This window comes from Triturus cristatus, chromosome 9 (genome assembly GCF_964204655.1).
Source record: "Triturus cristatus chromosome 9, aTriCri1.1, whole genome shotgun sequence".
Classification (NCBI taxonomy): domain Eukaryota; kingdom Metazoa; phylum Chordata; class Amphibia; order Caudata; family Salamandridae; genus Triturus; species Triturus cristatus.
Window position 1 is genome coordinate 783,060,917 of NC_140592.1, and position 24,425 is coordinate 783,085,341.

The 24,425-nt window shown below is 44.3% G+C and overlaps 1 protein-coding gene across 1 annotated transcript in view; it reads right to left on the reverse strand.

Moving 5' to 3' along the window:
* Window positions 1-24,425, reverse strand: part of DHRS7 (dehydrogenase/reductase 7) — a 230,455-nt gene that overhangs the window by 149,480 nt on the left and 56,550 nt on the right. The window contains exon 4 of the mRNA XM_085626168.1: window positions 2,937-3,176. Within this exon, the coding sequence (XP_085482294.1) occupies window positions 2,937-3,176 (240 nt within the window). The remainder of the gene's footprint in view (window positions 1-2,936; window positions 3,177-24,425) is intronic.

The window sequence follows — 24,425 nt, forward strand, 5'->3', positions numbered from 1 at the left end:
AGCTTTAGTACGACATTGGGGAGCACAAGACACACCAACACTAAAGGAATGGAAAATAGGGATGGACCAATGTATGGCAGCGGAAAGGGTGACGTATAAAAGTAGAGGATGCCCAGGCAAGTTTTGAAAGGTATGGGGAAACTGGATGCAACACTATGGACTGGATTTCATTGACGCACCCACCCAAGCTGTAAATGGGAATGCGACAGTCACAATGGATGGAAAGGGAGAGAAAGAGGGGACCAACTTAGCAAGAGGGTGGGAAAAGGAGCAAACGATTGTAAGGAATACTGAAGAATGTGCATGTAAAGGGAATGAACTGAGAACTTTAATAGACACATGTCTACGACTTGTGCAATTGTTGGGTTGTGACCGAAAGAAACTCAATTAAAATATTGTATTAAAAATATATACCCGACTGAGAGACTCATGCAAATAAAACTAGGTTTGTGAAACAAAGTTCATTATACAAGTCTATTGTCTTCCCTAAGAAGGATGGGAAAATATTTTTAAAAAAGTTATAACCAACCATTTGTCACTGGGAGAAGCACTACTGTTAACAAAAAGCTGTCCTCTATTCTCTTAAATCATGCCATGCAGATAAAACTCTTATCTAGCTGATCGTACTGGATATGGACAAGGAATCTGAAGGAGTTTGATAGGTATTATTTATGTGTAGTTTGGTTGAACTGATTGATATTACATATCTTATCAAAAAACTCAATAGCTTGCTTACAGCAATTCTCTCAACTCAACTTTTATGCATTGTTGACTAAAACAGGCAGGTGAAAGTGCTGTCATTTGTCCCCTCTATTGCTTGCTCTTTTTCATGAACCACTACTGAAGGAATTCAATCAGGATATTATTTTCCTGCTTACCTTGGCTGCTAGCTGCCTTGTCATTTTGCGGTCTTTCCAGACATTATTACCATTTCTAGTTCTAAGCGTGTAACCTCTACTGAATAGATTTTATAGTGGATGGGGAATATGGTTTACAGGCTTCCTACAGCTTTTTTACTTAATTAGGTAGTATTACAGAACATATCTATGTATGATCGGACACGACCACTTGAAGAATATGAATGATGTACAATGTATGAAATGTGAAAATGGCAATAAAAATAAGTTTAAAAAAAAAAAATTACAGAACATATCTAAGCAGCTCATTTCGAAAAAATTGGTAAATGTCCCTTTGACTGTCAGTTGTCATATAAACATGGTCAAGCTGCTGTTGCTTCCACGTTTCCCATATCTTTTTCTGACACTGCTTTGTTTTTGTACCTAGACATTTCGTCTAGAGTGCAAGGGGCACGGACACGTCTTTTGGGGGAAATTAAATATTGAGACGCTGAGTGACATCAGTTGAGGCAGCAGCCAGTCTCCTTCCTATTTTACAATAATAAGTAGAGATGGAGAGGCCACCGACTGCTCTGTGTGCTCCATGGCTACTCCCCAGTGAAGACCGCTACGGAGTCCTATTGAGCAGTCAGTTTTCTCCACTCCCACCATGTGCCACTCAACACATCACTGATGCCTGCACATTTGATAGCTCTTGACATAGGAAAACTGCAGTCGGAACTACTGCTTCCACGCCCCCCTTCAGTAACAAAGGCACCTTCGTTTCAAGATGGCCAAGTATTAATTTCTATACAGATAATAGCTATACCATGCTTACCTTACACTGAATGAACACTACACCATGCAAGCATGAATGCACAGCAATGGAAGCACTCACCTGGGAAGCATCTACAAGTGAAGCTTTGGCAACTCCCTGCCCTGTGGTCCATTTTCAATACCACTGCAACAGATTCCTCGTATTAATGTGAAAGAGCCAGAACTTAAAAATAGGATTGTGACTGTACAATTTTGGCCCCTCCTGCAATACATTCGCCTGGTTGGGAACAATTGATATTTTGCAGCAGCAGTATAGCTTTCATCTTTCTGTCCAGATTGTCTTTGATTTCCATACGAGATGGAGTGTCTCTCCAATAAACTTTAGATTTGTACTCCCGCCTTATCTAGATTCTCCTCATTTTAACCCTTTCCATCATCCTGATGCGCTCCAAGGTTTTTCCCTTCTACAATTATTTACTTCATTGCCCCTTCTGGGATCCCATTTTACATTCCCCTGCCAAGTCCTAAATATACAAACCACATTAAAGCTCATATTTGATTTGACCAAAGAGACAATGAGAACAATAAGATTGTCGATTCGGCCAGAAACGCGTCAGTTGGTTACCATGCAGGTGTGAAAGACACCAAGTACACAGACACAGAATATAGAGGTTCGCTGAGAGGGGTGAACTACACTGAAAAAAATTAGTGCAATACCAGTGTCAATCAAAATAAGTAAGGTGACAGCATAGGGGTTTTAACGTTGTGTCTGCTACTTGATTCAGAAAAGAAGGAACACATGAGGCTTGTAGGTGGATTCTGCTGTTGGGAACATTGGGAAGGGCATAGCAAAAAGGGAATATGGTAAGGCTGATCAGGTAATAGTTAGCAGTCTACTGGACACAAGTACAAGAAGACAACTACAGAGTGTGACTTCTAGAGTGACAGAGTTTCTCCTCCAGGCGATCATCTCTGCATGTAGTTGCTTGACCTCTCACTCTTACATTCATACCCCAATACAGCATACAAGATTCCTGACAGGACAGAAGCGAAGGGTGTTCAACGGATCACTCAGATCTTAGTCTCGACTGGTATACCAGTCTAGACAACGTCTAGAAACTACACACCAAAATCACCAAACTAAGGTAATGACTTCAAATACCAACTCACCACGACTGTAGTGTTTATCACTTTGCTCCTATCCTTTTTTCAAACATCCAAAAACTAACATTTGCACATGTGTTTGCTAGATATTAATGCACACACTCTTTGAAGTGAAGTGTTACTTAACCAAGATGATAAAATAAGCATGTGCAAATTTACCTGAAGAGCATGTTTGCTTGCAGCATACCCAGAAGAAAGAGGTACTCCAATGAGGCCGGTTATGCTGCTCACTGTGGCAATTTTCCCTTTCTTCCTTTCAATCATGTGCTTCAGAACACATTTAGTTAGGGAAATTGTTCCCAAATAGTTAATTTGAATTAGTGCTTCATAAACATCCAAGCTGGAGTCCACAAATAGTGAACGTTGAGAGCGGCCACCATTGTTTATCAAAACATCTATCTGTAACAAAACACAAGAGAAACAGATTACTTAAATTAAGAGTTGAAAAAGTATGGCTAGCGGGAGAGAAGATAAGGAGAAATAATACAACAGATAGATAAACAAAGGAAATCGAATATTTACTTATTTACAAACAGAATTTTTTTAAATTAAAAATATGCCATATAATTTACACATAAAAAAATAATGTCCCACTACACTATATTCACGAATATCTGCAGTTGAAATAATTTTTGCACAAATGATACAGCACAAAAGTAAGCCACTTCGCTACATGCACAAGCACAGAAAGCATTCAACGTAACACTTTGTTTTAGATTTCCAATTCCATGATACAAAAATAGTTTACTACCTCTACAATTTGTCCCAATATAAACATGAAAAGAACAAGTATAGTTTCACATCAACCATTGTTCAGGAGACAGAAGGAGATTGGATTAAGAAACTCTGCTTTTCAGTGGATGACAAGCTTTTTATCTGCTCGCTCCCAGACCATCAATTTGGGCCCGTATCGCTCGGCACCCATGGAATTGTCCAAGAGAGTACCTCAGGGCTCATGTTTGAGCCCCACACTGTTTAACATCTATGTTGTTCTCCTGAAGATGCATGGGTTCACCCCTACATCCTACGCTGATGACACAGCTGCTTTCCACCTTTGACAAATTTACTCCATCTGTACAGTTGGCCTTCTCTTCTGGAATGAGAGCCATTTCCCACTGGATGAAGAGTAATTTCCTCCAGTGTAAGGTTGGTGTTAGACCTGGCACCATTGGTGTGGGTCTCCCTTCCATTTTTTGCTGTTGCCGCATGCGTTTGTGCTTGTTATAGATGCTTTGGGCACTGTGCCACTGCTGTTCAGTGCAAGTGCTCCCCATGGTAAATTGATATATGGATTAGTGACTCCATGATGGTCTTGATTGCTTTACTTGTCAGACCTTAGTACAGTGCACTGCGTGTGACCAGGGATTGTAACCAATGCTGCTGGTGGGCTTGCAGCACGGATAGTGCCACCCACCGGAGTAGCTTGTAAAGTGTGTCTCAGGTCTGCCATTGCAGAGCCTGTGTGCAGTCCGGTACTGCCATGCTGACAGTGCAAGTGCACCCACTTGCCAGTCCCTAAACCTTCCCTTTTATATACATTATTCACCCCTATGGTAGACCCAAGGGCAGGGTGCATTGTAGGTAAAAGGTAGGACAAAATGGTGTGTGGCATGTCCTAATAGCGAATTACAGCCATTTTCGTTTTTCACTATTGCAAGGCTACCTGTTCTCCATAGGTCAGAATGGGCAGTTTGGTTATTACATTTTATAATCCTAACGGACTCAGAACATGGTATGAATGAGAGTTTAGTATGCCTGAACTCAGAATGATAAAATACATCTTTTAGTGAAGTTGGTTTTAACATTCTGGGTTTGAAAAAGCCACTTTTAGAAAGTAGGAATTTTCTTATCTAACCATCCAAACCTGCCTCTGCTAGGTTGTGTATTCCTTGTCTGGAGTTTGAGTGACAGGGCTGGGGAATTCCAGGAGACAGGGTGAGGTGGCCCAGTGGTGAATAGAGAGATCTGCATCTAGATGGGTGGGAGGAGTAGCACCTGGGACCTGAATAGGGCTGTGCCTTCCCTCCACAATGCTGGCTCGACCTCCTGTGGTGTGTCTGATATCCCTGCCCTGCACTGTAAAAGGAAAGAAGGAGACATGGCAACAAAGTGCTCCAGGACTGACCAGAACTGGTTTGGATTAGGCAAAGGCCTATCTGCCTTCAGAGAACAAAGGGAAAAGGAGTATAAATATTGGGACCCAGACCCAAGAACTTTAGATCACTTCTGGGAACCAAGACGAACCTTTGCTGAGGAGAAGAACCAAGAAGCTGAAGGAGGAGACTGCCTCTGTGCTGTGTGTTTGGGGGGTGGCCTGCAGTGGTTTCTTCATTGCCAAAGAGAGGAAAAAAGGACTGAGTGTGCTTTCTATCAACTTGAAGAAGACTCTCCAAGGGCTTGAACTAGAGCTTGCCTCCTGCCTGAAGTCTCAGGGATACAAGACTTCACCAACCAGCTCTCCCCTGAATTCCCTTGCTGGGAACTGAAGTGCCTGCTGTTGTGCTGGGCCTTCTGAGAGATTGCGTGTTGCTGGGAGCTGGAAGCGCAACGCAACAACGAGAAGCGTGTCGCCGCCGCTGTCATCTCATTGCCGAGGAAGTGAGCCGCCGCGGTCATCATCGCATCGCCGAAGCTGCGCATCACCGGAGAAGCAGGACGCTGCCACAGATGTCATCGTCGCATCACCGGAGAAGTGCGTCGCAGGGCCCGTCGCGGCTCCAAAGATCATCAAGTCGCCGCATGGCCGTGTCGCATCACACCGTTGTCGCATCGCAACCAAGACGCCATTTTGTTGCATCGCACCGGAGAAGATTATCGCATCGAAGTGCCAGCGTGTCGCATCGCACCAGAGAGCAGTAAGAAACCGACGCATCAACTCCCCACACAGTAAGGAAGCGAGCATCAACTTCCCTGCGCAGCAGTAAGGAACCGAGGCATCCACTCCCCTGCAACCCTTTTGTTTTCTTTGCACTACGCATCTAAGGTACATTGAGAGTAAAGTGTTGCATTTACAACGAGAGAACTGAGCTATTTTAGAACATTTAAGAGACTATTTTTGAGTACAGTATTGTGGATTTTTGTCGTCTGGTCTTGTGTTAAGTCTAGATAAAAATACTCATTTTTATAATACAACCTGTGTGGTGTCCATTTGTAGTGTTGTCACTGTAATACTGTATGGGTTCACAAATGCTTTACACACTGCCTCTGAGATAAGCCTGCCTGCTTGCGCCAAGCTACCAAGGAGGTGAGCAGGGATTATTTTAGGAGTGTTGCTCCTTACCCTGACTAGACACAAGGGTCCCTATTTGCCACAGGTACCTACCTATGCCAACTAGAGACCCCCAAATCAAACAGTTGGGAAAACGGAGATTTTGCTCTTCGGAGAGGCCCCCTTATTATGGACACCAGAATGGTGGCCGGCCGACTTGGGCGTCCCTCCTGGCCCCAAAGCCTCTGTTAAGAACGTAGATATCCGTCTGGATCAAGCCCTCACTCTGAAGGAGCATGCTGCACAGACTGCTGGCTCCCGTTTCCATACACTGGGCCTACTCCGGTGTGTTTCCTTTGCATCCTGACTCAACTCGGGAGACATTGGCTCAGGCGCTCATATTAGGCCGCCTGGACTACTGCAATGTTCTGCTGATTTCCGCTAATGAGACCTTGCTTAGCAGACTACAGGTAGTCCAGAATACTGTGGCGCATCTGGTCCTCAACACCCCACCCCCCACGGACTGCCTCCCGCCCTCTTCTCATGCAGCTCCATTGGCTTCCCATACGCCAACGGGTAAAATTTAAGGTCTGCTGCACCATCCACATGGCGCTTTTCAATCTTGGTCCCACCTATCTCAGAGAAATTTACACCCTACATACCTTCCAGGTCTCTCCGCTCAGGCTCCAAACATCTTCCTGAGGTTCCTCGAATCAGGAAGGCAAGATTAGGGGGGGAAGGCCTTTTCCTGTCTTTGCCCCCACTGCTGGAACGAGCTCCCCCTGCTCCTGAGACAATGCTCCGACCACCTACAATTTAGGAAGTTGCTCAAGACCACTCTTTTCTGTCTTTGAATCTGCTGTAGTAGCACTACACCCATGTTGCCCGTCCGAAGCGCAGAGATACCCCTTCGGGGGTCGATTCAGGCACTATATAAATAAACAAATAAATGGTAATGCTTACGGCTGGCTTTAAAGGAATGTTGTATAGTAATGGGAAGAATTTCGCGTAGAAGGTAGGAGAATCGATAAGCATTTGTGTGGAAGCAAAGAACAGTAGAAAAATACGGGTGTAGGTTAAAAAGTCAGGTGAAATTAGCACTTTCACGCAGTCCTGAAAATCCATGTAGGTTATTAACTGCCCTCCTCCCAGTGGGCTGCTGCCAGAGAAAAACCGCATACATTTAGTTATCTAAAAACACTTAAAGTGTCTCCAACCAGTCTAATTCGAGTTACCGGTAGCTCACAGCCTGGAGTTTATTTTTAGGTCTCGCCTAGGCAGCATTTGAACCATCTCTTCGAGCCATTCTATATTCAGGATAGGATACAAAAACAGTGGTCCAATCGGGGGGGGGGGGGGGGGGGGGCAATCACAACAACAAGAAATGATTGAATAACTTTGTTAACACGATATGAGAAAGCACAGGTGAGGGACAAATAAATGATTATTTTCAACAAATGCTTCAGACAAAAATGACGAGACAGTCCCTTCAACAATTTATTAGATTTTAGTTGAAATTAATAGAAAACAGTAATTTATGCACATCTTACATTAATACTTATAACTGATCAATAAGTGCTCAGGCTCCGATAGAGTTAAGGGGTAGTAATCGTGCTCAAGGAAGGTGCAAAAAGGAAGGGGGGGGGGGGGGGGAATTGCTTTTCTTAATTAATAAAATAAAAAATAAAATAAAAACTTTAGCTAGGCTTGTTTGACCTGATACAATGGAAGGGGCAGCGGCGAGAAGAGAAGCTGCTGTTTGGACATAAGGTCCCTCGATAATTGAATTATCAAGCTTAACTATTCGGAGCCGTTGAGCCAGTTTTTTTGCCGGTAGCCGTCAGTTTGATCTTTTGTGGAACATCTGGGGATTGATTTCCCTTAGAGTACCCTGGGATGACTCTGAAATCCAGGAGGATATCAATCACCTAAGAAGGCAGAACCCTCTGGTTTGTTTTACTGCACAGTTTCGGCATTCGTTGTCATATTTGGTTGGCGCCCACATCCAGGTTGCTCTCCCCTTTAGTCCTGATGAAGACCCACATTTGAGGCATTCAGTGGTCCCTTCTATTGTGTTGGTTCGAAACGTCGACGCCCCATTAAAACCAGCCTGGACAAAGGTTTAAAAAACAGCTGTGCTCTAGATGGGATGGAGCTAATGTCATATTTATGTATTTGACAGGCCTTTGGATGAAGAAATCTAATTAAGAAAAGCATGTACTCCATTCCTTTTTACACCTTCAAGAGCACCTTCATTGAGCACTCACTATTCCTATCCTCCAACTCTATGGGAGCTTGAGCACTTATTGATCAGTTTTAAGATTTTATGTAAGATTTGTATAAATCAGTGTTTTCTATTAATTTCCAATAACATCTAAAAAAAATTGCTGACGTGACCATATGTGTTTGTGCCTCATCATTTTCTTCTGAAGCATTTATTGCAAATAATCATTTGTTTGTCCCTCACTTGTGCTTTCTCAGTTTTAACAGTGATTCAATCATTTCTAGTCGTTGTGGTTGCTCCCCGGGTCGGCCCACTGTGTGTAGCATATATTACCCAGGTCCTCTGGGTTAAGTTTGGGTCACCCCATTGTTTATAATTTTATTCAGGATAGGAGCATGAAGCCCTGCCCACTTTCCATCCATCTTTTTAATTAGCTCCTTTTACTGTCCTTTGTAAATTGAGGCTTTTCATAGGTCATCAATAGGCTTGGTAGTCCCTCCTTAGTAACCGCCTTTCTCTTGCTGTAACCTTCCATGAGGTCTGTTCCCGTTGTGTGTTGCTCCTGCAGAAGGCCTTGATTAATGCGTTCGGTCTGACCGTTGGTCTGAGGATGGATCCCAGAGGATAAGGCCACCTAGATGTGAAAGGATTTTACAGACGTGTTCCCACAACTGGGCTGTATACTGATGACCTTGATCGGATATAATAACCTATGTAAGGCCATGAAGACGAACGATCTCCTGTATGAAGATCTTTCCTAACTCTCTTGCAGTAGGCAAGTTCCTCAAAGCAGAAAAATGTGCCCTCTAGGAAAATGAGTCCACTGTCACCGTAATTACTTTGTTTCCTGCAGACGGGGGCAAGGAAGAGAAAAAATAAAAAATAAATAAATTTAAAAAAAACAGTGGATACCGTATGACATGCTGCTTTAGGAACAGGTAGAACTTGAAGCAATCCCACATGTCTGGTGTGAGAAGTCTTAGCTTCAGCACAGGTCGGACAGGAGGACGCATATTTTGTTCTCTTCTTGTACTGATGGGCACCAAAAGAAATGAAGCACTAATTCAAGAGTATTCTTGAGGCCACAGTGGCCAGCGAAGGGAGAATCATGACATTTGCAAGGCCTCCAATTTTACTTTTTTTATTAGGGAGGAATAGCACCTTTGCCTTGTAGTAATGTTTATCTCGTTGGTTAAGCTGATAGGTCACATTATTCCAATCTTCATTGGTTAGAGATGCATAGCCCGACTGGACCCTGTCAAGCAACGATTCAACAGTCAATGAGACGTTGTGATTCTATGATGTTTTGTTGAGGAATAGTAAGACTTTCAGGACATCTGAGTGTCTGACAGATTGTTTTGAGGACCTGGCATATAGGTAATGGTGAAGCCGTATTCACTGAAAAAGTAGACCCATCGAGCTTGGCGGCTATTTTGGCACTGAATACTGCAAAGACATTGCAGATTCCTATGATCTGTTCTGATTTCAAACGGTTCTTTAGTACCCATTAGGAACAGTCTCCATTCATGACAGGCTAGCGTCAAAGCGAATAGTTCGCTTAATAACAGAGTAGTTTCTCTCTGAATCTGACAGGACATGTGACAAATTAAAAAAAAAAGGGTGTTCAAGCCCATCATCCTCTGGTCTTTGGAGTAGGACAGCTCCTCTGACCCGGTCTGATGCATCTGTTTGGACTATAAACGTCTTGGTTGCATTGGGATCGTGCAGAATAGGAAGATGAGTGAAGTCCTCTTTAAGGTCTGAAAAGCCTTTTCTGCAGCCCAAGTCCACTTGAACCTTCGTCAGAGATTTTCCTTTAACGTTTGGGAAAAGAAACTGGTTAGGTGGGCAGAGTTGTCAATAAAAGGACGATACAAGTTTGCCAACCCCAGGAAACATTGGGTTTCTTTAATGGTTGAAGGTGATGGCCAATCCAGTATAGCTTTTATCTTTTGTGGATCCATGGCAATTCCTGTCTTGTTGATTCAATAACCCAAATACTCAACTTCGGGTTGGTCAAACTAGCACTTTTCTGGTTTACAGAACAGGCTGTTCTGGCGTAGTCTTTCAAGAACTTGAGTGACATGCACATTTTGAAGATCGGTGTTTGAAAAATAGACAAGACTGTAATCCAAATACATTGCCATGGTCTGGTTTAGTAGATCTGCAAACACATTGTCCATAAATCTTTGAAAGATAAAAGGAGCATTTGTCAGTCCACAGGGAATAACCAGATATTCAAAATGGCCCAAGGGTGTACTAAATGTGGTCTTTCACTCATCTCCTTCCTTGAATCAAAGGAGATCCGCACCCCGAAGGTAGAGATTGGTAAACAACTGTGCCCTCCGATTCTAATATGTCCTTGATGAGAAGCAAGGGGTAGCGACCTCTGATAGAGACTTTGTTTAATCCTTTAAAGTCTATACATGGCCATAAATCTTTGGTCTTCTGTGGTACGAAGAAGAGAGGTGCCCCGGCAAGCGATGAAGACCATGTAATTACACCACTTTGAAGATTTTCTTCTAGGTATTGTGTGTCTTTCTCTGATTCATTGAGGGAGTACACTCTTCCAAAAGGCACTGACCTCAGGTTCAAGAGGAATGGTACAATTAAATGCTCTATGAGGAGGTAAGATCAGATTCTTTGGTTTCTGGAACACGTTCACATACATCCGATAGCAATTAGGTACCCCTTGTATGACATTGAAGGAGTTGCATACAACTTTCTTTACTATAGGCATCTCCTTTGGTGACCAGTATTCCTCAGTAGCATAACTAAACTGTTGACAAAAATGTGAGGAAGAGGAGATAGTTCTGGTTTCCCAGTTGACATAAGGATTGTGTCTGATCAGCCATGGGATTACCAAAATCATGACATGGTTAGAAGAGGCTATAAGATCAAAGGACAAGTACTCTTGATGCCTTCCGAAAGTTAACGATAACCATTTCATTTCTTTTACTGGTCTGGAGACAAGTGCGGTTCAGTCAACAGTACGCACTTGTTCAGACGTTTCTTTAAAAAACGCAGAGCATTTGTTTTTCGGTGGCCCATCCAGATAAATACCGCTGGCTCCGTAGTCTAACAAGGTTAGTACTTCCTCCTCTGTACTAGTTGGTAATCATAAGAGCATAGGTAAGAGAAAGAGAATTTGAGGTTTCTTTTGAAGAACAGATTGAAGGAATACCAGACCATCCAACCCTCGCCCTTCTTACAGAGGGCGGGATCCGGCGTTTTCCTGGCGGTTATGTGGAAGAGTAGGGCAGCTACGAATCATATGGCCAGGAGAACTACAATACAAGCATACCCATTGTTTCCTTCTATGTTCCCGTTCGGTCTCGGACAGTCGTCCTCGGGCCAGACCTATCTGCATAGGCTCTTCTCCTGTCAAAGGAGAAATTTTAGGCAGGTAAGCTTCTGTCCTGCGAATATAGAGTTGTGATGTTCTTGTATGTTGCTGGACACAAGCCTTGCGTCTCTCCAACCAGCGTTCATTGAGACGGTGTTCTAAAGACCAAGCCAAATCCATCAGACCAGTGATAGTATCAGTAAGAGACGAATGCACAAACTTGTCCTTGATTTCTTCATGAAGACCTTGGCAAAACAGAGTAGCTAGAGTGCGTTCCACCCAAGTGGTCTCAGCAGCTAGCTGTCGGAAGCAAGTTATGTAATGGAGGACATCTTGGTTACCTTGCTGGAAATCACAGAGCTTCCTCTGCTGAGGTTTCGAAGCCAGGCCTTTCAAACATTTATATGAAGGCAGTGAAAAAGGTCCTGTAGTTGGACAATCGTGGGTCTTCTGTGGCTTCCAAAGGTGTCACCAATGCCAATGCAGGACCGGACAAAGCACTGTTCAAATAACCGACTTTGGTTCTGTCTAGTTAAAACTGAACTGGGCAAAAAGCGAACAAGACTGTCAAAGCATCCATGAATTCATTCTTTCAGTTTGACTCACCAAATAAAGTGGAATGGTTGCTGAGATTGTTGGTATATCATATACCCTAGTTACAAGAACTTGACATAATGATAAATGTTCATCTCGAAATTGTTGCAGGTCCTGAGCTTGTTGCTTAACAGTCTGCACTACAGCGTGTGCTGCTTTTAAAGCGCCTTCTTGAGGAAATGTTTGGGGAACATCCATAGCATCCAGACCCATATGGGGTTTTGGGCGTTTCAATATGTCAAGTTCAGAACTTTTCTTTTCGACTCCAGTGAGCATAGAGGTTTCCCGGTTCCGGGTCTTGAAGGTTCTTGGCTGTCCGAGGTAGGGGCGACCCTTTCCAGTAGCCATGGTGCTGGTGACAATGTAACGCCAGGGTAGACAGTGCCTTCCAGAAGGAGTCTCAAAGAGGAAAGACCCCAAAGGGAAAAACACTCTGGTTGAGGTGGAGACTCCAGGAACAGAAAAAAAGACAACAGAAAACCAGGGAGCAGAAGCAGGCACGATAAAATAACCAGCAAGGAGAGGTCAGACCAGGAAACAGAAAAGGGTCCAACAGGGACAAAGGTCCAAAAGGATTTCCAAAAAAGCAACCAAAGCCGACAGGAATGAAGATGCACCAACAGGAGCGAGGACACATCAGCAGGAGCGAGGAGTGTTGCAACACAAGAAAATTAAAGATGAGGCCCCTTATATACCCATAGACCGGAAGTGATGCAACAGGAAGTGAGCAGGCACCATCTTGGATTAGGAAGTAGTGGTGAAAAGATAAGGCTGTAATCTTGGAATGGTACAAGAAAACCCTTCCCAAGGCATTCGGGGAACAAGGCTGCGGAATCAAGGGAAAAAGACATGCAGTAAATTGGCCTCCAGGCAGGAGAATGGCTATTGGAGAGTTCATCATATCGGTCTCCCAGGGGTGATGCAAGAAACTGAGGGCCCAAGCAGAGCATTGTGCAGGGAGCTTCGAATCCAAAACTGGAACCTCAGTGTACCAGAGATGCTACAGAAATAACAGAGGATTGCCGCATGGATCCGCGGCGTGCCGGAGAACAGGAGGGATGCATTTGCGGGCTGAACTGCGTCCCGTGGCGGTGCAGATTTAGGTTTGTGGGTTGCACCCTAGACACTACAAAAATGGTGGGCTGCCGCGTGGAACAATGGCGTGTCCGAGAGGAATAGGGAAGCTCCGCGGACTGAACCGCGGCCCTCGCCGGTGTAGATGGGAGTCACTGGCCACACCACAGCCCGTGGCGTAATACTACCATGCCTAGGAAAATTTATGACATTCTCATAAAAAGAGCAAACCATGAAAGCAGACAAGCACGTTATGGATGAATAAGCCCACTAGAAGGTCTACTCATCCTACCCACTGTTGAACAACTCAAATTAGTTTTGTACATAGTAGAGCACATACCACCGGCAGTGAGCGGATATCCAAAACTATTCACAGGGCTTGGGAAAGTGAAAGACTTTACAGAGCGTCTGCACATCAACCAACAGGTCAAGCTGGTAGCCAAACACCATAGAAGATTACTTTTTCACCCAGTGGCAGTCAGTAATTTGACCAAGAGGGGCAGCAGGCAGGCCAGCCACAAACACATTCCCACACACGCACACACCCATTCACTGCTCGCACTCACAAATATGCATACATACATTCATACACACACACACACACACACACACACACACACACACCAAACAAACACTTACTGGAACTGCAGGGGTGATTTCCGATGGCAGTAGGGAAGCCTCGATGGATCCTAATGATTGGCACTGCTACATCCTCTCATTGGCTGACCTAGTTATGGGTCAGCCAAAGAGAGGCGACAGCAGTTGTCACTGGTCACAGAGTGAAAAGTGGTCAGTGAGGAGGCTTACCCCACCCTACTCTGACGAGGAGTCATGATAGACACCCAGACCTGGCACTTCAGAGCTTAAAACTGAAGCGTGCATGTTTGAGGCTCCCCATTGTAATGAGGGTGGGGACCACCAAGGGCTTTGCCAGGCAAGGAGATCACACCCACAGGGCAATGACGTCTTCAGCCCGACAAAGTTCAGCTGAGGCAGCTAGGCTCCTGCACATTTATTACATGTACAGTGACTGGATGCCCGACCTGAACAAGAAGAGTGTGCGTCAGGCTGATTTGTACTCCGCCTGACACACACTTGTCGTCAGGTAAAAGGTGGAGGGGTAGGACCCTTCTGCCCTTAAGGAAGGCCTACTGCTGATTTCACCTCAGATAACGGTTGAGGAGGAACTCCAGGAGCTCCGAAAGGAGGACACCATCAAAAGGACACAAGGGCCAATGCCATGGGTGTCTCTACTAGTAATTGTACCCATACACAACACAGAAGGACAAGTTTGGCTGTGTGTGAACGTGAGAATACCCAACACTGCTATTCAATAGCGACACCCTGGTCCACACCTGTTTGACACAATCATGCTCCTTAATGGAGCTGGGATATTCTCAAAACTAGACCGCAACATAAGATACCATCAATTAGAATTCCATGAAGACTTGAGATACATGACACGATTCACCATGAACCTTAAAGTTTGTTCCTATACAAATGGCTCAGCTGTGGAGTGTCATCAGTAGCCAAGATCTCTCAAGAGCTCATAGGTGAGCCATCAGTTCAGTCGTGAAAATATACTCAACTAAAGTGACAACATCCTGATATTCGGAAATACAGAAGAGCACGGCCGAGCATTGGAACAAATATGCTAGTAAATCCAAAGAACCAACTTAACATTGAATCCAGCCAAATGTAAGTTCTACTTAAATTTTTATGGACAAAGGTCTTCACGCGATGGCATTATACCTGATCCACACAAAATCAAGGCACTAAATGAGACACCAGCCCCCAAGGACGGAGGCGATGTCAGATCATTCCAAGGGATGGCGCGCCACTGTTATTCGATAAAATCAAGGGCTAAGCGACCATCCGCAATCCCTGGAGGGAACGGACGAAGAATTTTCACAAATTTAGAATGTGAAAGAACCTTCTAAGAAATCAAAAAGGAAGTTTAGACATACTTTGACCCGCCATGGTATACAGAGCCCACCGTGGACGCAAGCCAGTGAGCCAAGGAGCCATTCTAGTACAACATCGACATGATGAAGACAGACACATTGTTTCACATGCCAGTCGCAGTCTGTCAGACATCAAATGGTCGTACTACCAAGCAGGAAAGGAAAACCTGTCTGTAGTCAAGGCATGCAAGCACTAACACATTCTTTTGTGGCTCCTCCTCGACCTCTCAGCAACCTTTGACACCGTATCCGACCACACCCTGACCGAAAAACTCCACCACATTGACATCAATGGGGACGGGCTCAGACGGATCAACTACTTGCTCACCGGAATCCAGGTGGGTCCCTTGCGCTCTGTGCCACTGGATTCAAGTTAGCCTGGCTGATGAGGGGTGAAACCCCGAAACCGGTCCCAGGAGGCTTGTTTCCGGTCCAGGGGGGACCGTACAGTTCGGGCTGGACTTTTCCCATGAGGAACAGTGTCAAGACTGACTGGCATATAGCTGGGTCCAAACTGCGGTGGCGTAGTGAGCAAAATAACAATGGATTTAAACCCAGATCTGTGACTGGGAGTGAGTGGTTGAAAACTTTCAGCACTCCATCCATCATCTTGTGTTTGCGAAGCTTCCACTGATTCAGAAATGATCACCACTCACATAATAGAAACTCAAGACTACTGCTCCATGCAGCATTAATATAACCACTGATACGTTAGGCTGGTAGGTTGTGGTTATCCTAGGACGTGTGGGCTAAAGATTGTGGTCTGACTTCATACAGGCCAATACCTACCCACTGGACATACTCATCCTGGAGAGGCTGAAAGAGCCCTCAGAGGCCTGGATCTCACAGGTATATGTTCAAGACAGCTGAAAACGAACAATATGTTTAAAAGAAGCAGGTGGATAATCAGTGGGTTCTCGGTGTCAACCACAGTTCAAGCATCAAGTAACATATCGGTGCCTCAACAAAGCACACCTCAGAATCATGCTTCCGACTACAAAAGTTTCTTAAACATGGAAATTCTCCTCTACATCGACAGTGTTACAAATTAAACTTAGACTTCTTAATGTCGCTGCTATTATCAAAGGACAGCATAGAATCTTCTGACTGAGGTAAATGGTAACCACTTTACAGGAACTCTGTGGGGTTCCTGAAGTCTATTCAAAAGAACCACAGACTAGGGGTGGGTGTAACATAACCTGGGCCTCTCAGTAAGAGGTTTGCTTCCCTTACTTGCTTTCCTCTTAGCAGATCCATCTGAAAGTCCAGGATCAACACTGCCTGAAGAGCAGCCTTTATTATATCTAGAGCTTTGATTTCTTTATGAAGAAAAGCTATGTGGGCCTTTGGGCTTCATAGCGGTTGGTCACTGTTCCGCTGTGATGGGTTTTGTTTTCACTAGTGCAACTTCCCACTCCTTTGTGCTCTGACGTTACCTAGTTATTTCATACACCCCAGCTAGAGGCTTGATAAGCATTTCTCGTTAGAATTAATACACCATTTGAATGCCATATCTTCATACTTTACATTTATTAGTGAGAATAGTAAATCGAGGATTACACACTTGCAGTCAACTGTCCTTGCCCCTGGGGCTCCTGGCCCAGTGATCATCTTTACGCACTGCAGTTGCTTTTGCAGAATGTGGCACTCATGCCCATATTATCTGCATTGTTGTCACAAGGCTTTCTTTCATTTCATTAATTTTCTCTGGCTATATGCCACAGCAGGTGACACAGCATGGCTTATTTATTGGGCGCATTTGCTATTCATTTCTATAAGTGTACCTGATAGGAGAATCTATGTTTTAATGGCTGAATCACTGTCCACTGCAGAGCAAGGAAAATGGAATTGTAGCAAACAAAAAAGTGATATATCATAAATAGACTACAGACAACCAAATAAGGGTTGCACAATCATTTCAAATGTGGCACGTCAGTAAAAGTAGCTTCATTAGCGGATGGCCTAAATTCACTTTAAATGGATTATGGATGTAGAGCATCACAGTCCTGCAGGTTGTTAGGATCAGGAGCACGGTAGATATCAAAGTTACTTGTTTCTGTCGTTTTAGCCCTTATCAATAATTTTGCCCATGTCTTTATACATTAAAAGAATGGTGAAGTCACGCCAACACTCCGTTCCAGACAGGGGTTGGTCACTTTGCAAATGTTTAGTAGGCCTCGATCGGGAAAGCTATACACGTTCGTTGGGGGCAACAATAAAACGGGAAAAGTACCAGACCATGATAAAGCAGAAACAAACGAATTAAATTCAGATGTTGCAAAGGGAATGAACAAGCGAGGGCGCTGCTGGCAGATAAAGAAGACCGGTCACTAACCTTAATCGGAGTGCCCAATTAGACCAGTTGCTGGTAACTGGTATTGCCATCCCATTTTGTTTGCATGAAAAATTCCTGAGTTGCTATGTCCCGTGAAACATGCGGACACTGTACCTGGTCCAAGCAGATTAAATGTTGGGTGAAACTGCATAGAAATGACAAAAAACATGCAGGAATTGGTTTGGAAATACTGACTGGTGCACGTTTTTTTCCGCTCATGCTTTGGGATATTGTTCTTGAAAACCACCTTTGCAGCCCAAAAGCAACAAACATGGCACCTGCTTAGTCAAAATGAATGCCTTCAGTAAGGCTCCCGAAGCGATGGATATACGAACAAGGGATTCCAGACAGCCAATGGGTGGGATCTCGAATTATGGAGGACTGCTCTCTGCCACGGATCGGGACCCACAGCCTCCGCTGATCTGTGGAGACAGCAAACAGCTGCCCGGTTAACTCTGAAAGCATGAGGCATGGTTTTGCTAATTTGACTGGAAATCCAACGGCGAAATTAAAACAAATAACATGAGATCAAGTACATTTAATTACTCCATTACCACCACACCCGTCGTCCTCTTCGCATCCTTTATTTACTTTGAATGCACGACTCTCACCTTTCTGAAAGCAACTACTTTGCTAACCTAGAAAGAAAAAAGAATGGTTTTGGTTACAAACCCTATCGCTGCATAAGGAAGCTCTGCACCTTTTATATCATGTTTCCCAGGCTGCTTGTTGGCAGCAATGTCTGTCTCTGTATGAAGTGTTTTCTTACTTCCTGGTGTAGCTTCGCAGTAGCGGGAGTGCAGGTTACATCTCATGGTCCCTTTGGGGTCCTATGACTTGGTTCTAGCCAGTACACAGCTAGTCTTCTGTACCAGGATTCGCCATGCCTTAAAGCAGCTCTGGTCTAGCAGCACAGGCTCTACCAATTTACATCCCCTTGGAGTGTCAAGTGCAGAGATTGCTTTGACTTAATTTTGGGAGCTGTGGCATGAGCCTCTGAGTCCCACTGGCATGCCCAGTGCTGCTCTGGCTGTTGCAGGGACTTGTGCTTTGGTTGTCCTAAGCCTGGGCTGTGTTTGTCGCCTACTCCTTGGTCTAGTTTGTTGGTACTTTTTGTGCCTGCTGTGTTGTATTTGGCATTCTCCATCCACATGGCACACTTCCCTTCGCTAGCAGCAAGAGTCTTTCTACGTTACGGTCAGTGATGCTCAGTTACCCGAGTGGCTTCTGCTTTTTTGCCCTGGTCTTTACTTATAAGCTTGGAATAGGGTTTTGTCAGGCACTGCCTGGCCTTTTGTTTCCATTTCTGACTTGCGTTCTGCTCCATGGTTGTGTGTCCCACTGGAGGCATCCTTCTTCCCCCTGTACCAGACATAGTGTTCAGTTGTGGGGGATGAGTATGTGGTGTTCTTAACCACAGCTTTTTTGCCATTTGTCCCAATGTCTGATGGGTGTCTGGCTGAATGCCAGCTTGGGTCGTTCTGGACCCTTTTTGACGGATGCAAAGCATGCTTATCTCTTGGTCTCAGGTGCCACAGCATCTTCTGCACTCTTGTGCCTACGCCCCTGTGTGGCATGTCCCACTTCCATCACTTGCCTTTTGTCTGGTCTCAGTCAGTGTTGGCTCAGTTCGGGAGTGCAGGGTCTTCTTTAACCTACAATTGGCTGCCCTTAATTTCTGCCTTGACCTGCCTGTTCTACTATGGTGTATGTGTTTAAGGGTCAGTGGTGGCTCCTGCATGCTTCCTGGTAGCGGTCTGGGGTTCGAAGGTCTTATTACAGAGGCTGACAGTTTGTTCCCTGGTGCATTTTTAGGTCTCGCCGAGCCCAGCGTATGCGCTGGCTCGGAGAGACATTTTGTAAGGGACTTTTTCAAAGTGCTACCGCTGGCATAGAGCTACAGTGCACGAGGCGCGCAAAGCAGCAATATGGGATCACCGTATCGTTCCTACGATCCTCAAGCTTGATCTTGGCCACTGTCACATACATCAATCCTTCTCATACAAACGGCCACTCTTATCTACAGGGCACAACAAGCATTGGCATAGCCAATAGGTCAGCACTTTGAAAACTTGTGCGTCATCACGATCACTTTCAGAGCGATTGCGATGACACACGCTTTCAATGCTTGTACGCTTTCAATGCTTGTTCCTTCTGAGGTTAATAATAGAGACGGCGCACTGTGGGGGATTGCCCACCTTCCTGATTTGGCGCGCGTCACCCAAGGAGACGGATGGCTTGGTGGCGGCCGTAGGGTGCCCGCCGTGCGTGCGCTAATCAAGCGCTGAATGGATGCTGCCGCCTAATTGTTGGGAACAGAGCCGCCCGCCGAGCGCCGCTGCCCTCTGCCGGGCACAGCAGGCTGGACATGGCTACCCTCATTAGCAGCCTGCTAACATTCTGTCTGCTCTCGCAGAGCAGCTGCAGGCGCTTCCGGAGCCCGCTGTCAGTCTTCAAGAGGTGGGTTTCTGATGGCGCGCCCTGCTGGTGCTGTTGTCAGTGCACGCACGATGCTCTTCCTTCCTTTCTTCGTTCGTTTCTTCCTTATCTCCACCTTGCTCTGCTCACCTCATTTCTTACACTAGTCTTGAGCTCTTCCTTTTCTTTATTTCTTTCTTCTCCGTTCTCATTCTTTCTAGCTCTTTGCTTTTACTTCTTTTTTCTTTCCTCACTTACAAAATCCCCGTTTCCTTCCAGCTTTCTTCTTCCCTGCCATCTTTCTTCTTCCCTTCCTCCTTTCTTTGGTCTCTTATTTCCTTCTCTTTCACTCTTTTCCTCTTCCTTTCTTCTCGTCTGCTTTCTCATTCTTTTATTTCTCCCACTTTCTAGCTTTTTCTCCTCTCAGCTCGCCACTTCTCTGCCTTATCCTCCCTTTCTCTTTTTGCTATTATTACTTTCTTAGATTAATTGGTCAGCATTTTGTAATTAACGTTGGAATGCTTGGCAAATGAAATGTTAAAATGCGTGTTCCAAACCGAACTTTGTGGAAAATAGCATTTGGTTTCCATCATGACAGCTTGCTGCTCTAAAGATCTAGCTCATTCGCGCTCATTAGATGGAGGGGTCTCTCTCCCGGGATCCATGCACTTCTAGTGAGCTCTCCTGGATGACATTACTAAATATACGCACAGCTGTCCAGTTCACAGTTCTTTGACCCAAAAGAAGGACATATAGAACATACATGCATACATATCTTGTAGAGCGATGCCCTGGAACACTCCACACTTATAAACTGGCACCACGTTGTTGTTCACAGCATGTGTCGTTTTCCTCTTTATTGGTAACTTGGAAACCAAGTAATTATGTAGGTGCTGGAGGATATGCTGTGTAATTGCCTCATCTCTCTGGCACACACAGAGGTTCTCAGGATCCCAGCGCTGCTCGGGTAGGCCGAGTGGTTTATTATAACTTGCACCTCCATAGATCAAGCCCAATGTACTAACCACAAACACTTCTTGTAATTGACAGTCAGTTTGCAGTTCAAGGAGTGCTGAGGCCTCTGTGCCTTTCCCAGCCTCTGGGTGAATGATTGCCCCAGCGTTGGCATCAGTTGCTTGTGTATTGTCTGATGGTTTCACTGCCATTGTGACATTTTAATGATTACAACACATTTGATATTAGATATGGTATTTAGCATCTAGGCCTGGGGGACTAGTCACTAGTGTTGGTTATTAGAGTATGTCTTGCCGATTTAAACTTAGACATACTTATAGAACAATTGTTCACAAGGGGTTTGTTTTCTGTGTTTTAGTTTACAAGGTAAGACTAAAGCCATAGGACTTTATGCACACCAAAATCGAATTTAGGTGTTCACAAACAGTGCCTTATGTATGTGCATTTCCAAATGCTGATTAACAAAAAACAGGAGTTGAGGTAGCTTATGCCAGCAGATTGAGTTTAGCATTAAGGGGATGTTTGTTTCCCGTTCAAAGTCAGCTAGGCAGTTCTGATGGCAGGACCAAGCCACACTTGCATGAGGATGGTTCTTGTTTCGATAGTCACACTGGGCAAAAAATGATCGACTTTAAAAGCAGCCCGGTGTAATTACCAGTAGCTTAGATTCATTTAGACATTCCACCCATCTTTTTTCTCTAAATTTAGCATTGTGGAAAAACCACCAGGACGACGACAATTATTCTGCAGTACTAGTTGGAAGTGTTTAGAGAAGAAAGGCGGCTTTAAAGAGGTGATGGGCATTCCGAATGTTCGAAACACCTGCAAACTCCGAAGTCTGGATTTTCAAATAGAATCTTCACAGCCTTTCCCACCCAGGAAACGTACATAAAATTGCTCACAGTAAATTCAGGAGTGACTCTTTTCATGATTAGTAGGAAACACATGGTATGAGGCCTTTTGTCAGAAAATATTTTGAGTTTGGAAAAAAAAAATATACATTTGCAAATGCACATTTCGGTCTCATAGTGGACATAGGCAATCATACACATGGTCTACCATAGCATACAATGAAGAAAAGGAGGGTGCATGGACATCTGACCTATGCAGATTACCTTGCAAACAAGTGATTTTTGTGAGTCCCCAAAAAGTTGAAAATCTTTGTGGTTGTAGATCTAAATATATGTAGAATTAAGACTTTTCTCAACCCTTATTCAAATTATGAGACATGCAAGGATTCTAAATGGCCATTTAGACACAGGAGTGTGGACTTTCTTTGGGAAAATCTAAGATCTAGAAAAAATTGACACCACTTGGATTTCAAAGTTTTTGTATACTTTCTTCTAAAAAGTGGGGAGCCTCTCCAAACTTTGGTGTAAAGTCTTCACTGCTGTTATATTGTGAAAGGTTCGCCAAAGTTTTAAACAGGCACATGGTCTGTTGTACGACATTTCTAATAAACCACAGTATCTAAAATTTGATAGCCGATAAAGGCCTCTGTGGCCTATACATTTAGCCAATTTCCATTTTGAAATTAAAAAAAAAAAACCACTTTCCTGCTGCTCCCGCTGCCGGCCGCCTCAGTGCTCCGCTCTTCCCAGAAGTCCATGGGCCTGCACAGGTTCCCAGACTCCCCACCCAATCGAGACTGTGCTCTCATGCTAATGCCCAGCATGAGAGCAACGCCAGGATTGGCCTGAGCACCCCGGTTAGCGAGAGCCTGTGCCTTTTCTCCACCTAGCTGCACAATTCAGCTGGGCTGGAGAAATCCAAGTGTGCATGTCAGCGTGGCCGTCCTAAGACGCCGGCCAAACTGACATGCGCACTTACAGTGCTGCTGTCTGTCCACGGAGGATAGCCCGGCCCCCACCCTAGTCTCGGCAGCATCGTCCGTCAGTGAAAAATAAAATGATAAAATTGTTTTATTGTAGTTTCTTTTTTTCCATCTGTATTGGGGCGACGCTGCTCCACCATTCAGGGGGAGCTGTGATATCACCCTGATTTAGGACTTAAATAAGTATGAACTGGGCTAGGTGTGATAAAGGTTACAGGTGAGTAATCAAGCAGTTATACTGGTTTCTCAAAACATCCTTTATGTCACTGTGGTGTGGAATATATGCTAAGAACAAATTTATAAATTCAGAAATAGAAGCTTCATCTGACACAAAGGTTTCTAAATGTATTTTCCTTGGATTTGTAGAGTGGGACATACATACACCCTTAAGGGTTTCTTGAAGCTAAATGTGAACGGGACCCAACATGAAATAGAGAGGAAGCAGCTCCAATACTGTTGAAACAACCACAGTTTCACAAGCACATTTTAAAATTGAGGTGAAATCCAAAATATCTACAATCGAGACGAGAAAGCATTACTTTAGTTACAAGCAAAGACGAAGTAAGCCCGCTCCACAGCCTCAAGTAGTTTTTTTAAATATAAATTTGAAATATTGACCAACTGTTTTGCGATGAGTAGAGAAAATATAAGTTTTTTTTTTTTTTTAATAACTTGTTTTTATAAAAATATTTTTAAAAAAATAAAGATCAGTCAGGCACGACAACTTACCGGACAATGTACATCATAACATTATATATGTTCAACATCACTTATTGCACTTTGCAGCTCGCTAGTACATTCCAACAGACAGATGAAACCGTGTCTTATAGTGGGTAAAGTATGCTAATTATGCTATTGCAACCTCACTCGGTACTAAACCTCCCTGCAGCATAAACAGTTTGGTTCCTATGCATCCAAAGCGCATATTGTGTGTGGTGTCAGTACACTCGTAGATTATGCTTCTTGAAAAGTGGCTACCTCCCGACTGTTTGAGTCCCTCGTGTTTAAGAATGTACGGAAGCTGTCCCACATGTTTGAGGCAGCTTCGCAAATGGAGGTCATTATATACCTCAGACTGTATGTTCTAGTAGGTCATGTCTCTGCCCACAATTGAAACATGGCATACTGGGCCTTTAGCCCATCACTTCGCTATACAACGTTTGGCCAAACAACCACCCGATTGCTATCAGTTTACGATGCGTTTTTACGATGGTTTTCGTATAGCCTAATAGGGACATTATGGGATCTACTTCCAGTGCGATGTCTGTTATGCATTCTAATTCATGGAATATAGCCTCCAAGAAAGCGAACACTTCGGGACAGTACCAGGCTACATGTGCGAAGTTAGCGGAGGGTTCCGCACATCTGTGACTCCCCGCTGTATTCAGGAGCCCGTATCTATGTAACCTCTCGGGATGTAGTAGATTCTGTGAGAAAATGTAAATTCTCTGCAAAACAAGTAAAATAGGCAGTACTATGAAGTTAATAGACCAGCACAATCAGCGGTCAAAGTGTGCAGGATTGGAGGGGCACAATGTATCCATTCTTTTTTTATTTTTTTATTTAAGGAAAACAGTTGCCCAACTTTTTGTAAAAAGATAACCGTCAGGGGGCGGTTAATTCCGAGAGCTGACATGCTTCAACTGCAGTGTAAGGCAGGGAGTCTCTTGTGCTGT